This window comes from Tachyglossus aculeatus, chromosome X1 (genome assembly GCF_015852505.1).
Source record: "Tachyglossus aculeatus isolate mTacAcu1 chromosome X1, mTacAcu1.pri, whole genome shotgun sequence".
Lineage (NCBI taxonomy): Eukaryota > Metazoa > Chordata > Mammalia > Monotremata > Tachyglossidae > Tachyglossus > Tachyglossus aculeatus.
In genome coordinates this window covers 88,573,143-88,585,750 of record NC_052101.1, presented here as the reverse complement: position 1 = coordinate 88,585,750, position 12,608 = coordinate 88,573,143, and the positions used below count along the sequence as shown (strand labels likewise).

The 12,608-nt window shown below is 44.6% G+C and overlaps 1 protein-coding gene across 4 annotated transcripts in view; it reads left to right on the top strand.

Moving 5' to 3' along the window:
- The window catches only part of RBM6 (RNA binding motif protein 6), a 112,918-nt gene that overhangs the window by 88,264 nt on the left and 12,046 nt on the right, over positions 1-12,608 (top strand). For all 4 annotated transcript variants that reach the window (XM_038771620.1, XM_038771619.1, XM_038771618.1 and 1 more), the window contains exons 10-13: positions 4,858-5,018; positions 6,540-6,637; positions 10,909-10,951; positions 11,140-11,224. In XM_038771620.1, the coding sequence (XP_038627548.1) occupies positions 4,858-5,018; positions 6,540-6,637; positions 10,909-10,951; positions 11,140-11,224 (387 nt within the window). The remainder of the gene's footprint in view (positions 1-4,857; positions 5,019-6,539; positions 6,638-10,908; positions 10,952-11,139; positions 11,225-12,608) is intronic.

Sequence of the window (12,608 nt, the reverse complement as noted above, 5' to 3'; positions counted from 1 at the left end):
CTTTCCTCTCCATCCAAACCGCTACCCTGCTGGTTCAATCTCTCATCCTATCCCGACTGGATTACTGAATCAGCCTCCTCTGATCTCCCATCCTCCTGTCTCTCCCCACTTCAATCTATACTTCATGCTGCTGCCCGGATCATCTTTGTGCAGAAACGCTCTGGGCACGTTACTCCCCTCCTCAAAAATCTCCAGTGGCTACCAATCAACCTATGCATCAGGCAAAAACTCCTCACTCTCGGCTTCAAGGCTGTCCATCACCTTGCCCTCTCCTACCTCACCTTCCTTCTTTCCTTCTACAGCCCAGCCCACACCCTCCGCTCCTCTGCCGCTAACCACCTCACTGTGCCTCGTTCTCGCCTGTCCCGCCGTCGACCCCCGGCCCACGTCCTCCCCCTGGCCTGGAATGCCCTCCCTCCACACATCTGCCAAGCTAGCTCTCTTCCTCCCTTCAAAGCCCTACTGAGAGCTCACCTCCTCCAGGAGGCCTTCCCAGACAGAGCCCCCTTCTTCCTCTCCCCCTCCCCATCCCTCCCGCCCTACCTCCTTCCCCTCCCCTGTATAAACAGCACCTGTATATATGTTTGTACAGATTTATTACTCTATTTTACTTGCACATATTTACTATTCTATTTATTTTATTTTGTTAATATGTTTTTTTTTTGTCTATCCCCCCTTCTAGACTGTGAGCCCGCTGTTGGGTAGGGACCGTCTCTATATGTTGCCAACTTGTACTTCCCAAGCACTTAGTACAGTGCTCTGCACACAGTAAGCGCTCAATAAATACGATTGAATGAATGAATGAATGAATGAGAGAAGGAGGCTGGGAGGTCAGCGAGGAGGCTGATGCAGTAGTTAAGGTGGGGATAGGATAAGTGATTCAATCAACATAGTTTGGGTGGAGAGGGAAAATGGATTATTAGCAATGTTGTGAAGGTAGAACTGACAAGACTTGGTATCAGATTTAGTCTGTGGGTTGAATGGGAGAGATGAGTTGAAATAATGCTGAGGTTATTGTCTTGTGAGACAGGGAAGATAGTGGTGTTGTCTATAGTGATGGGAAAGACGGGGAAGACAGGGTTTTGGAGGGAAGATGAGTTCTGTTTTGGACATGTTAAGTTTGCATTGTTGGCGGAGACATCCAAGTAGAGCTGTCCTGAAATGAGGAGAAAATACCAGACTGCAGAAAAGGAGAAAGATCAGAGCTGAAGAGGTAGATTTGGGAGTCATCTGCATAGAGATGGCTGGTAAAGTCATGGGAGTGAATGAGATCTCCAAGGGAGTGGGTGTAGATGAAGAATAGAAAGGGACCCAGAGCTGAACCTTGAGGAACTCCCAGAGTTAGGGGGTGGGAGACAGAGGAGGAGCCCATGAAATAGACTGAGAATGAGCAGCCAAAGAGATCAATGGATCAATGGTATTTACTGAGTGCTTACCATGTGCGGAGCACTGTATTAAATGCTTGGGAGAGTACAAAATAACAATTAGCAGACACGTTCCCTGCCCATAATGAGCTTACAGTCTAGAGATTGGTAGGAGAACCAGGAGAGGACAGTGTCAGTGAAGCCAAGGTTTGTGGATAGTTTGTTGGGAAATAATCTGGCCACAGTCACAGAGAGCGAAACACCAGGCGAAAGGGGATTCTGGCAATGACTATGACTTAACCATGAATTGTGCTGGCCGTATGACCATATCAGATTGGTGTGCAGAGGGCCCCTAGGAATTTCATTCAGTGTATTATATGTATCAATATTAGCAGCTTGATGGAACAGCAAATTTATAATCTCTTAAATACATAGCAAATTAATACAAAATAAACTCTCATTTCCATTACCTCCTGGCCATCTCCACATGGATGTCCCACTGGCACCTCAAATTCAACATGGCCACGATGGAACCGTTCTCCCCTCCTAAAATCCCTACTTCTTACTTTCCAATCGCAGTCAACAAAACTATCGTCACGCTCCCAGAAGTTCACGGTGTTGTGTCATATTTGATTTCTCTCTGTCTTTTAACGCTTACATTCAATCTGTTGCTGAATCCTGTTGATTTTTCCTCCTTGATATTTTCTGGATTTACCCCTTTCCTCTCCACCCAAGTGGCTTTTTTCTTGGTTAAAGCTCTTTTCACATCTCTCAAATACACTACTAAATCAGCCTCCTCACCGGGCTTTGTGTCTTCAACCTCACACCGCTTCAGTGTGTTTTCTTCATGATTTATCTTTCTAAAATATCAACTTGCACACAAGACACTTTCCATGTCTCTCACTCATCAAGAAACCACAAGTGACTGCCCATTTCCTCCATGCATCCTTCTTATATATCTGCTATCTTTACCTGCTACTCCCCAGCTCACTCTCCTTGTTCTTCTTCAGGTAACCATCCTCTGACATTCCCATCACCATCCCCTTACACTGTTCTCCCAGCCTGGAATTCCCCGCCCCTCCATCTTCAAAGCCCCCCTGAAATCCCATCTTTAGCCCATATGTGTATAAATATAGATTTATTTATTTCACTTATTTATTCATTTTTTTTACTCTTGCTCTTACCAGTTGAATTTGTTTTTCCTTCTGCTTCTCTTAAGCTTGAAAGCTTTCCATCACCTCGCCCCCTCCTACATCACCTCCCTTCTTTCCTTCTACAGCCCAGCCCACACCCTCTGCTCCTCTGCCGCTAACCTCCTCGCTGTACCTCGTTCTCCCCTGTCCCGCCATCGACCCCCAGCCCACGTCCTTCCCCTGGCCTGGAATGCCCTCCCTCCACACATCCGCCAAGCTAGCTCTCTTCCTCCCTTCAAACCCCTATTGAGAGCTCACCTCCTCCAGGAGGCCTTCCCAGACTTAGCCCCCTTTTTCCTCTCCTCCTCCCCATTCCCCCTGCCCTACCTCCTTCCCCTCCTGACAGCACTTGTATATATTTGTACAGATTTATTACTCTATTTTACTTGTACATATTTACTATTCTATTTTATTTTGTTAATGATGTGCATATAGCTTTAATTCTATTTGTTCTGACGATTTTGACACCTGTCTACATGTTTTGTTTTGTTGTCTGTCTTTCCCCTTCTAGACTGTGAGCCCGTTGTTGGGTAGGGTATAAATCATATTTATTGAGCGCTTACTGTGTGCAGAGCACTGTAATAAGCGCTTTGGGAAGTACAAATCAGCAACATATAGAGACAGTCCCTACCTGACAATGGGCTCACAGTCTAGAAGGGGGAGACAGACAACAAAACAAAACTGCCCACAACGAGCGTACAGTCTGATATGAAATGGTCAGAGAAGCAGCGTGGCTCAGTGGAAGGAGCCAGGCTTGGGAGTCAGAGGTCATGGGTTGGAATTCCGACTCTGCCACATGTCTGCTGTGTGACCTTGGGCAAGTCACTTAACTTCTCTGAGCCTCAGTTACCTCACCTGTAAAATGGGGATTAAGACTGTGAGCCCCACGTGGGACAACCTGATCATCTTGTATCCCCCCCCAGCACTTAGAACAGTGCTTTGCACATAGCGCTTAACAAATGCCATTATTATTATTATTATTATTATTATTATATTTAATCTCTTGGAAGAAAGCAGCAAATTCATGCAGAATACAAGCCAATCAATAAGATTTTATCAAACCTATAAAGTCTTTGTAACACAAGCCAACCCTATAAATCACATGGAAATCATATACCACTTCCTAAACTGTGGCTGGGTATGCCATATGTTTGTTCAGGTTAATGCCAAAGCGTACTTTTAAATTCATTTTATTCCGAAGAAAACAACCATCAGGTAATGTAAACTATAAGTTCGCTGTAGACTGTGTGCTCTCTGTATACTGTAACCTCCTTGTGGGCCAGGATCATGTCATCTCTATTGTATCATATGTTCCCAAGCATTTAGTACATTGCTTTGCACACAGTAAATGCTCAGTAAATAACATGGATTAATTTTATTTTTCAAACTGATCTGCACTTCTACTCCACCTTTTACTTTTGATCTTAGAACATTTTAGCATGTTCAACTCCTTTCCTCTGATAGGCCCTTTAGATATAGAGCATTTATAACATTTATAGCATTTATATTAGCATTGAGAAGCAGCATGGCCTAGTAGAACAAGCCTGGGCTTTGGAGTCAGAGGACCTGGGTTCTAATCCCAGCTCTGCTATTTGCCTGCTGTGTGACCTTGGGCAAGTCCCTTAACTTTCTGTGCCTCACAAACTAAGTTGTTCATCTGATTTTCACAAACACTGTTGAAGAAAGGGTTACTATTTAACTGTAATCTGTTCCCCAGGGGATTGCTGACAAGCCCAGTGATCACTCCGGGAGTCACTCCTGGAGACTATAGGTTATATCTAGGTTTGCTTATGCTACCTGTTATTTATATTCTGCCTGCTTATATTGTTAAGGAAAGTTTTTATACTAGATAAATGATAAATGTATAGGGGGGTCACATGAGATTCTGAAAACACTTTGGGGTACAACCTCAGGAAGCTTCCTGACTTCAAGAGGAGTCCTAACTAACTGAAGGGAGGGGACTGTGGATATGCCAAGAATAGGAATGTTTGAACTAATAATGATAATTAATAATTGTGGTATTGGTTAAGCACTTACTAGGTGCTGCACACTGTACTAAGCACCAGGGTAGATACCAAGATGATTAGGGCAGAAATAGTCACTATCCCCCATGGGGTTCACAATGGGGAGACCAGGTACTGAATTCCCATTTTAAAAGTGAGGAAACCAAGGCACAGATGGCATATAAGGAATAAATAAGGGGGACTTGTGGTACAACTAGAGTCTTAAGATGCCATAATGTCATCTCTCTTCTCTCCTTGTCCCATTCCCACTCCCTCCCTTTGCATGGATTGACTCAGCAATCATGCTGAAACGCATTTATCGCTCCACTCCACCTGAGGTAATTGTCGAAGTGTTAGAACCCTACGTGCGCCTCTCTACAGCCAATGTCCGCATCATCAAGAACAGAACAGGCCCCATGGGCCATACCTATGGCTTCATTGACTTGGATTCTCATTCCGTGAGTTATCTCATCTCTGGGTAAATGCGGGGGAGAGGGGAGGATGAGGGGATAAAGTTGGGGAGGGGAAGAGGGACTGCCACAGAAAGCACTTGAAAGACTTCTGGGATTTGGAGCCTATTCAAGCTGTTCTAGTTCTTTTTCTGTTTGTTGGATTTTGGTTTCATGGTTCACTAACTATAGATTGTAGCCCTAGAAGATGAGACTGCTGAGTTTTGAGCTGTTTCCTCCATTGTCTCAATTTGTGATCTAGGGCAGAAGTCACCACTCTGTCCTGCCTGAATTTTCTCCATTCCCCATATATGTCTCTGGATGTTAGTAGCAGTGTTTGTATGGTGTTTGGAGTGATTCCCAAGAAGGGCGCTTTGTTAAATATAAAAGGCTTTCATTACATGGTGTATAATCATAATTATTTCAATGAGGGGCAAGAGACCTTTGACACATACCTTTCATTTTAAGTTTAAATGGTCTGTGCTTGACTAGTTCACTCCAGGATGGGTTATGAGGTGTGGTTGATTATTTTTTCTGAATGATTAGCAGTAGGCCCCTTTGGAGAGTAATGTAATTAAAAAGTTGAAAGAAAAAAATGGATCTTTTTGCTCAAGAGTTGTGAAATGCTCTATAGACAAGAGCTCAGAGTGAAGTTTCCTTAATCAGTCAATCAGTGGTGTTTATTGAGTGCTTACCATGTACAGAGCACTGTATGAAGTGCTTCAGAGAGTACAATACAGCAGAATTAGCAGGCACGTTTTCTGCCCATAACGAGCTTACAGTTTAGCAGGGGAGACAGACATTAAAATAAATAAATAATTTATAATACATAATTTAAAGGAATGTACATACGTGCTCTGAGTTTGAGGGTGGGGCAAATATCAAATTCCTTAAGACCGCAGCCCCCAGGTTCCAATGAAGCCCAAGAATTTGAACTGAAAAAGACCTAGGTTCTAATCCTAGCTCTGCCACTTGTCTGCTCTGTGACCTGGGATAAGTCACGTAACTTCCCTGTGCCTCAGTTACCTCATCTGTAAAATGGGGATTGAGACTGTGAGTCCCAAGTGGGACAGGGACCGTGGTCCAACCTGATTACTTTGTATCTACCCCAAACATAGTGCAGTCCCTGGCACATAGTAAATACTTAACAATACAATTAAAAAAAATAAAAGGTAAGGGCAAAATGTGGAATATAACCCCCAGTTAGATCAGTGGTCACTTGATTTTTTTGAAGGTTTAAGCTTCGTTGAAGAACTTTTGATATTCTTCCACTTTAAATTGGGCACCAAAACTTTAAATTCATTTGGAAAAAATACTTTTTACTCTAAATTTTCCCACTTTTATTGGAAAATCCAAGCCTCTCTACATTCTGAAACCATGGCTTCTTCTCCTTGTGGGCAGGGATCATGTCTATCAGCCCTGTTCTAGCACACTTTTTCAACTGCTTAGTCCAGTGCTTTGCACACAGTATAGATTATTGATTGATTGATTCTTCTTTTGTGAGATCAAAATGCATCTATTTCTCACCAGGAGGCTCTTCGTGTAGTGAAGATCCTGCAGAACCTGGATCCCCCATTCAGCATTGATGGGAAACTGGTGGCTGTGAATCTTGCCACAGGGAAACGAAGGTAACATGAGAGACATAGGGGGGTGGGGAGGGGAGGGGTGGAGAAGGGGAAGCGCAGAAGAGGAATGGAAGGAATCAGAAAGGCCCCCGAGGCTGGGTGTTACTCTGTGCTGCCATCGATCCTGGTTCTAGTTCTCCTTCCTTTTCTGAGCTTGCTGTTTTTCTGCCTTTCATATTCAATTTTTTTTTCCTTAGTACAGTAGTAGCAGTGGCTTGATTGATTGAAGGGCTCACGAGGCCCCACAGGAAATTAGAGAGCATTGTACAGATAGGAGAACTGAAACACAGATTATACAGTGATGCTGTGGGAGCCTGGAATGAACCCAGGAGTCCTGGCACCCAGTCAGACTTTATAATCACAAGATACATAACTGTGCACCCTCTCTGAAGAAGGAATTGACTGACCATGTGAGATTCTGAGAAAAGACCATGTTCCATTACATCCTCATCAACAGCAAGTATTGTGCGCTAACTCTGGGCAGTGCACTGTACTAAGTTCTTAGGGAACACGGGCTAAAATAAAAGGTGTAGGCCATGCCTCCAAGAAGAAGCAGCGTGGCTCAATGGAAAGAGCCAGGGCTTTGGAGTCAGAGGTCATGGGTTCAAATCCCGCCTCTGCCAACTGTCAGCTGTGTGACTTTGGGCAAGTCACTTCACTTCTCTGTGCCTCAGTTCCCTCATCTGTAAAATGGGGATTAAGACTGTAAGCCCCCTGTGGGACAACCTGATCACCTTGTAACCTCCCCAGTGCTTAGAACAGTGCTTTGCACATAGTAGCGCTTAATAAATGCCATCATTATTATTATTATTAATTTAATCGGTGCCATAAATGGATGCAAATTGCCCACATCATTATTGAAACAGTAACAGAATTGATATAAATAATGAAAAAAGCATGAGGAAACAAAACATAGCAACTATTCATAAATGCTAAGGTGGTTGATGGGGTGGCACAACCAGGAAGATAGGGAATTGGTCAGGGAATGCCGGAAATTCCATCAAGTGACTTGAGGTCTAAGGGAAGGGATCTTTCCAGATTGTGGCCCTCAGACACGAACTTCCCCAGTGGTCCCTATAATTTTCCTCACGATTATGCTGCTCCCATGTTTTTATTCTAATAATAATAATAATGATGGCATTTGTTAAGCACTTACTATGTGCAAAGCACTGTTCTAAGTGCTGGGGAGGATACAAGGTGATCAGGTGGTCCCACATGGGGCTCACAGTCTTCATCCTCATTTTACAGATGAGATAACTGAGGCTCAGAGAAGTTAAGTGACTTGCCCAAGGTCACACAGCAGACATGTGGCAGAGCTGGGATTCGAACCCATGACCTCTAACTCCAAAGCCCGGGCTCTTTCCACTGAGCCACACTGCTTCTATTCTCCTCCTTCTCTACTGTCTCCCAACATCTTTTCAAATCTGATCCCTCTTCCGTGGACTCCATCCCCTCTCACATCTTCAAACTAGATGCTCTCACTCTCCTCTGGCTCCTTCCTCTCTGCCATCACATAAGCCCAGTGCTCTTCCCCACCCCCACCCCAATACTGAAAAAGCCATCCTTTGATACCTCCCCCCGCCCCCCCCCAGCCTCCAGCTGTCTTCCTATTCCCATGTAAACTCACCGAGGGGACTGTATTTTGTTGTTATTGCTATTATGGCATTTTTTTTAAGCACTTACTAGGTGTCAAGTACTGTTCTAAGTACTGGGGTAGATATAAGTTAATCAGGTTGAACGCAGGCCCAGTTCCACATGGAGCTCACAGTCTAAGTAAGAGGGAGAACAGGTATTGAATTTTACATTTTACATCTGAAGAAACTGAAGCACAGAGAAGTTAAGTGACTTGCCCAAAGTCACACAGCAAACAAGTGGCAGAGCTGGGAATAGAACACAGGTCCTCTGACTTTCAGGCCTGAGTTCCTTCCGCCAGGCCATGCCCGTATAAGTCCCCTGCGTCCACTTTCTCTCTACCAACTCCCTCTTTGACCCCCTTTATTTTGCCCTCTTTTACCCTCCTGAGACTGCACTCTCATAGATAGCCAGTTAATTTCTTCTGGTTAAATCTAATGGATTCTACTCTTTCCCAATCTTCCTTGACCACTCACCTGCCTTTGGCACTGTTTACCATCCCCTTCTCCTAGAACAATCCCTGAATTTGGCTTTGCTGACCCAATGCTCTCCTGGTTCTCTTCTTATTTCCTCCCATGTCTGGGTCTCGGTTTCCTTTGCTGGTGCTTTGTCCTCTCCTCACCTTTTAACTCTTGTGTGTCCCACAAAGCTCAATTCTAGGTTCTCTCCTCTCTGCACCCTGTCCCACTTCTCAAGTAGCTCGTCCACTCACTTGATTTCAGCGACCACCTCTGGACAGTTGATTCCCAAATCTGCATCATCAGCCGTGGCCTCTCACTGGCATTACAGTCCCATTTCGCCTCATGTCTCTATAGAGAGTATTGATGCCTGAAGGAGCCACTGGGCATTTTAATTATGTCAAAAACTGAATTTCTCATCTTTCCTCTTAACCTTTTCTTCCTAATTTTCCCATCACTCTCCACAACTCAAGGCAGCTTAGTGAGAAGCAGCCTGGCCTAATGGATAGAACACGGGCCTGGGAGTCAGAAGGACCTGGGTTCTAATTCCAGCTCCGCCACTTGTCTGCTGGGTGACCTTGGGCAAGTCACTTCACTTCTCTGAGCCTCAGTTACCTCATCTCTAAAATAATAATAATAATAATATTTGTTAAGTGCTTAACTATGTGCCAGGCACTGTACTAAGCGCTGGGGGTGGGGAATACAAGCAGATCGGGTTGGACACAGTCCCTATCCCATGTGGGGCTCAGTCTCAATTCCCATTTTACAGAGGAGGTAACTGAGGCCCAGAGAAGTGAAGTGACTTTCCCAAGGTCACACAGCAGACAAGTGGAGGAGCTGTGATTAGAACCCATGACCTTCTGACTCCTAGGCCCTTGCTCAAATCCACTGCGCCATGCTGCTTCTCGCAAAATGGGGATTAAGACTGAGAGCCCCATGTGGGACAGGGACTGTGTCCAACTTAATTAGCTTGTATCTACCCCAGCACTTAGAACAGTGCCTGGCACATAGTAAGTATGTAACAAATACCATAAAAAAAAAACAAAGCAACAACTCGGTCCCAGAAACTCCCAACCTCATAAGTGCTCACCTTCAGTTTGGCTCTAAATCCTGCCAGTTCTTCCTCTGTAGTGTTTCTGGGGTTAATTCTTTCATACCCATCCTTAATACTACCACCCTGGTTCATGCCTCCTGTTGAATAACTGTAACAACCTCCTTACCAGTCTCCCTGCTTTAAGCCTCGCCTTTCTGTGGTTTACGCTGCATTTAGCTACCCATATGAGGAACAGCATGGCATAGTGGATAGAGCATAGGCCTGGGAGGCAGAAGGACCTGGGTTCTAATCACAGCTCCGCCACTTGTCTTCTGTGTGACCTTGGGCAAGTTACTTCACTTCTCTGTGCCTCAGGGACCTCATCTGTAAAATGGGGATTGAGACTGTGAGCCCCACAGGGGACGGGGACTGTGTCCAAGATTTGCTTGTATCTACCCAAGCACTTAGTACAGTGCCCGACACACAGTAAGCGCTTAATACCATAATTATTATTATTATTATATACTCTTCATAAAATGCCATTTGGAACCCATTCCATTCATTCATTCAATTGTATTTATTGAGCGCTTACTATGTGCAGAGCACTGTACTAAATGCTTGGGAAGTACAAGTTGGCAACATATAGAGACAGTCCCTACCCAACAGTGGGCTCACAGTCTAGAAGGGGGAGACAGAGAACAAAACAAAACATACGCCCTACCCCCTGAACTAGCTTAAGACAAAAAGTCCTCGTGTTTTATTTTAAGGCTCTCCCTTGACCTGACGCCTGGTTTCTCCCTCTACATCCCAACTTCTACTCTGTAACTCCCAAGCTGTTGAATCAGTGCTGCTGAAACTCACATTTGCTCAGCTTTGTGCCAGTGATTTTCACCAGGGGACCCGGGGCTTACCAAGCCTCCAAGAGGCACCAAAGGGATGCAGCTTGTCCCTGCCACCTTTATAATGCTCCCTTCACCCTGTGTTTTAATTTCCATATCTACAGAGTGAAAAGGAAGTCCAGTACAACAGGAAGCTGTGAAGGATGAAAAGTACCTTGGAATTGAATCCCTATTTAAGGGTCAATTGGTCGAAATAATGTAAAGGGGAGGGGAACGGCGTAACCTTAACACATTTTCTTCTTTCTTTCATAGAAATGATTCTAGCGATCACTCGGACAGCACACACTACAACCAGGTAGGCTGGAGTCCCTGTTCCCTTAGGAACAGAGGATGCCCTATAAAATTTGGTCTTCCTAGCTCTTGGTTGAAAGAGCTTGGTGATCTTTAGTTCTTCCCTGAGTGCAGCTGACACTTGGTGAAATTCAGTAACTATCAGGCATTCTGCTTTTCAACTCTGAATTGTTCATGACCCCTTTGTTACAGGGTAAAAGGTATTTTCGAGACAGAAAGGCAGGCGGCAGCAGAAACTCGGACTGGTCTTCATGCACAAACCAACATGGACAGCAATGTAAGGGAAACCACTCACTTGCCTTTCTAATGATGTACGGTACTCTTGTTTTCTTCAGCAGGCACCTTTGGCAAGCGGCCAGTCTTCGCGTAGAGAAGCAGCGTGGTCTAATGGGAGGAGCACGGGCCTGGGAGTCGGGGACTTGAGTTCTAATCCTGGCTCTGCCATTGCCTACTGTGTGACTTTGGGCAAGTCTCTTAACTTCTCGGTGCCTCAGTTTCCTCATCTGTAAAATGCATATTTAATATCCGTTCCCCCTCGGCTTGTGAGCCCCATGTGGGACAGTAACTTTGTCCCACTTGATTATCTCGTCTCTATCCCACTGCTTAGTACAGAAGAGTGGTACATAGTAGGCACTTAACAAATACCACAGTTATTATTATTTGTTGAAAATTGGTGGGAAGTGAAATCCAGCTCTTGATGCTTGAAGGTGCAGGGAAGAAGGGAGAGCAGGACTGGAGGGTAGAGATTGTTCTGGGTCACACCAAAGGAATGAATGACTAGTGGGCTTCAAAATAGAGAATCTTACCGAAACAAGTAGTCTTGATGGCATTTTATTGGGAAGAGAGAAATCAAGGCCAAGCAAGAAATAATGGCCTTCATCATCCTGTTTATAAAGGTACACTTTAGTATCCACAGTGCTTTTGATTTTGTACAGAATTCTGAGTTTTGGCCCTTCAGTAGCATCCATTCTACGACAGAATCTTAGGTTTCTCACAACTTTCTGCCAGGGTTGAAATAGTTTCCAAGCCAGCAGGGAAGTTACTTCATTGCTTCTGGGATAAAACTAAGTATTTACACAATGCCTTGTTATAGAAATACATAGTGAAGCACCGTCCGCCCCCAGATCCATAAAAGATTGGCAGAGTTGGGGGGATAAGTAGGTATGTTTTCCAGCACAGTGCACATTTTGGAATCACTTCCGTCTCAGAAGGGGAGCGAGCAGCCTTAGAGCAAGAACTATAGTGGTGGAATTCCTCCAAAGAGAGATGTGATCTAATCCTTTTTCCTGACTGTTTAGAAAATTACTAGGGGTAAAATAAAGGGTATACTACTCAAGATGAGCTTAGTAGTGAACTGAAAGGTCCTTGGAAATGGGTGGGTAGCTATTTTTAAGAACATCCTTCCTAACCTCTTTTCGGGATTCCTGAAAGTAGAAAAATAGAATTAGGAGTAGGAACGCTGGCCTGGAAGGCAGGATGTAGAGCCTGCCTGAAGAAGGATGTTGGACCTTTTTACAGCCAAGGCCAGTAGGGAACTAAAGTCATTAATGTCAGAGTTGGCCCCTCTCAAGTCAATTTCCTAGGAGACAGGTGCCTGCTCATTTTCCATCCCATCCAAGAGGCTAACAGTCTAGTTGGCTCTGGAGGCTCAACTGAGTTCC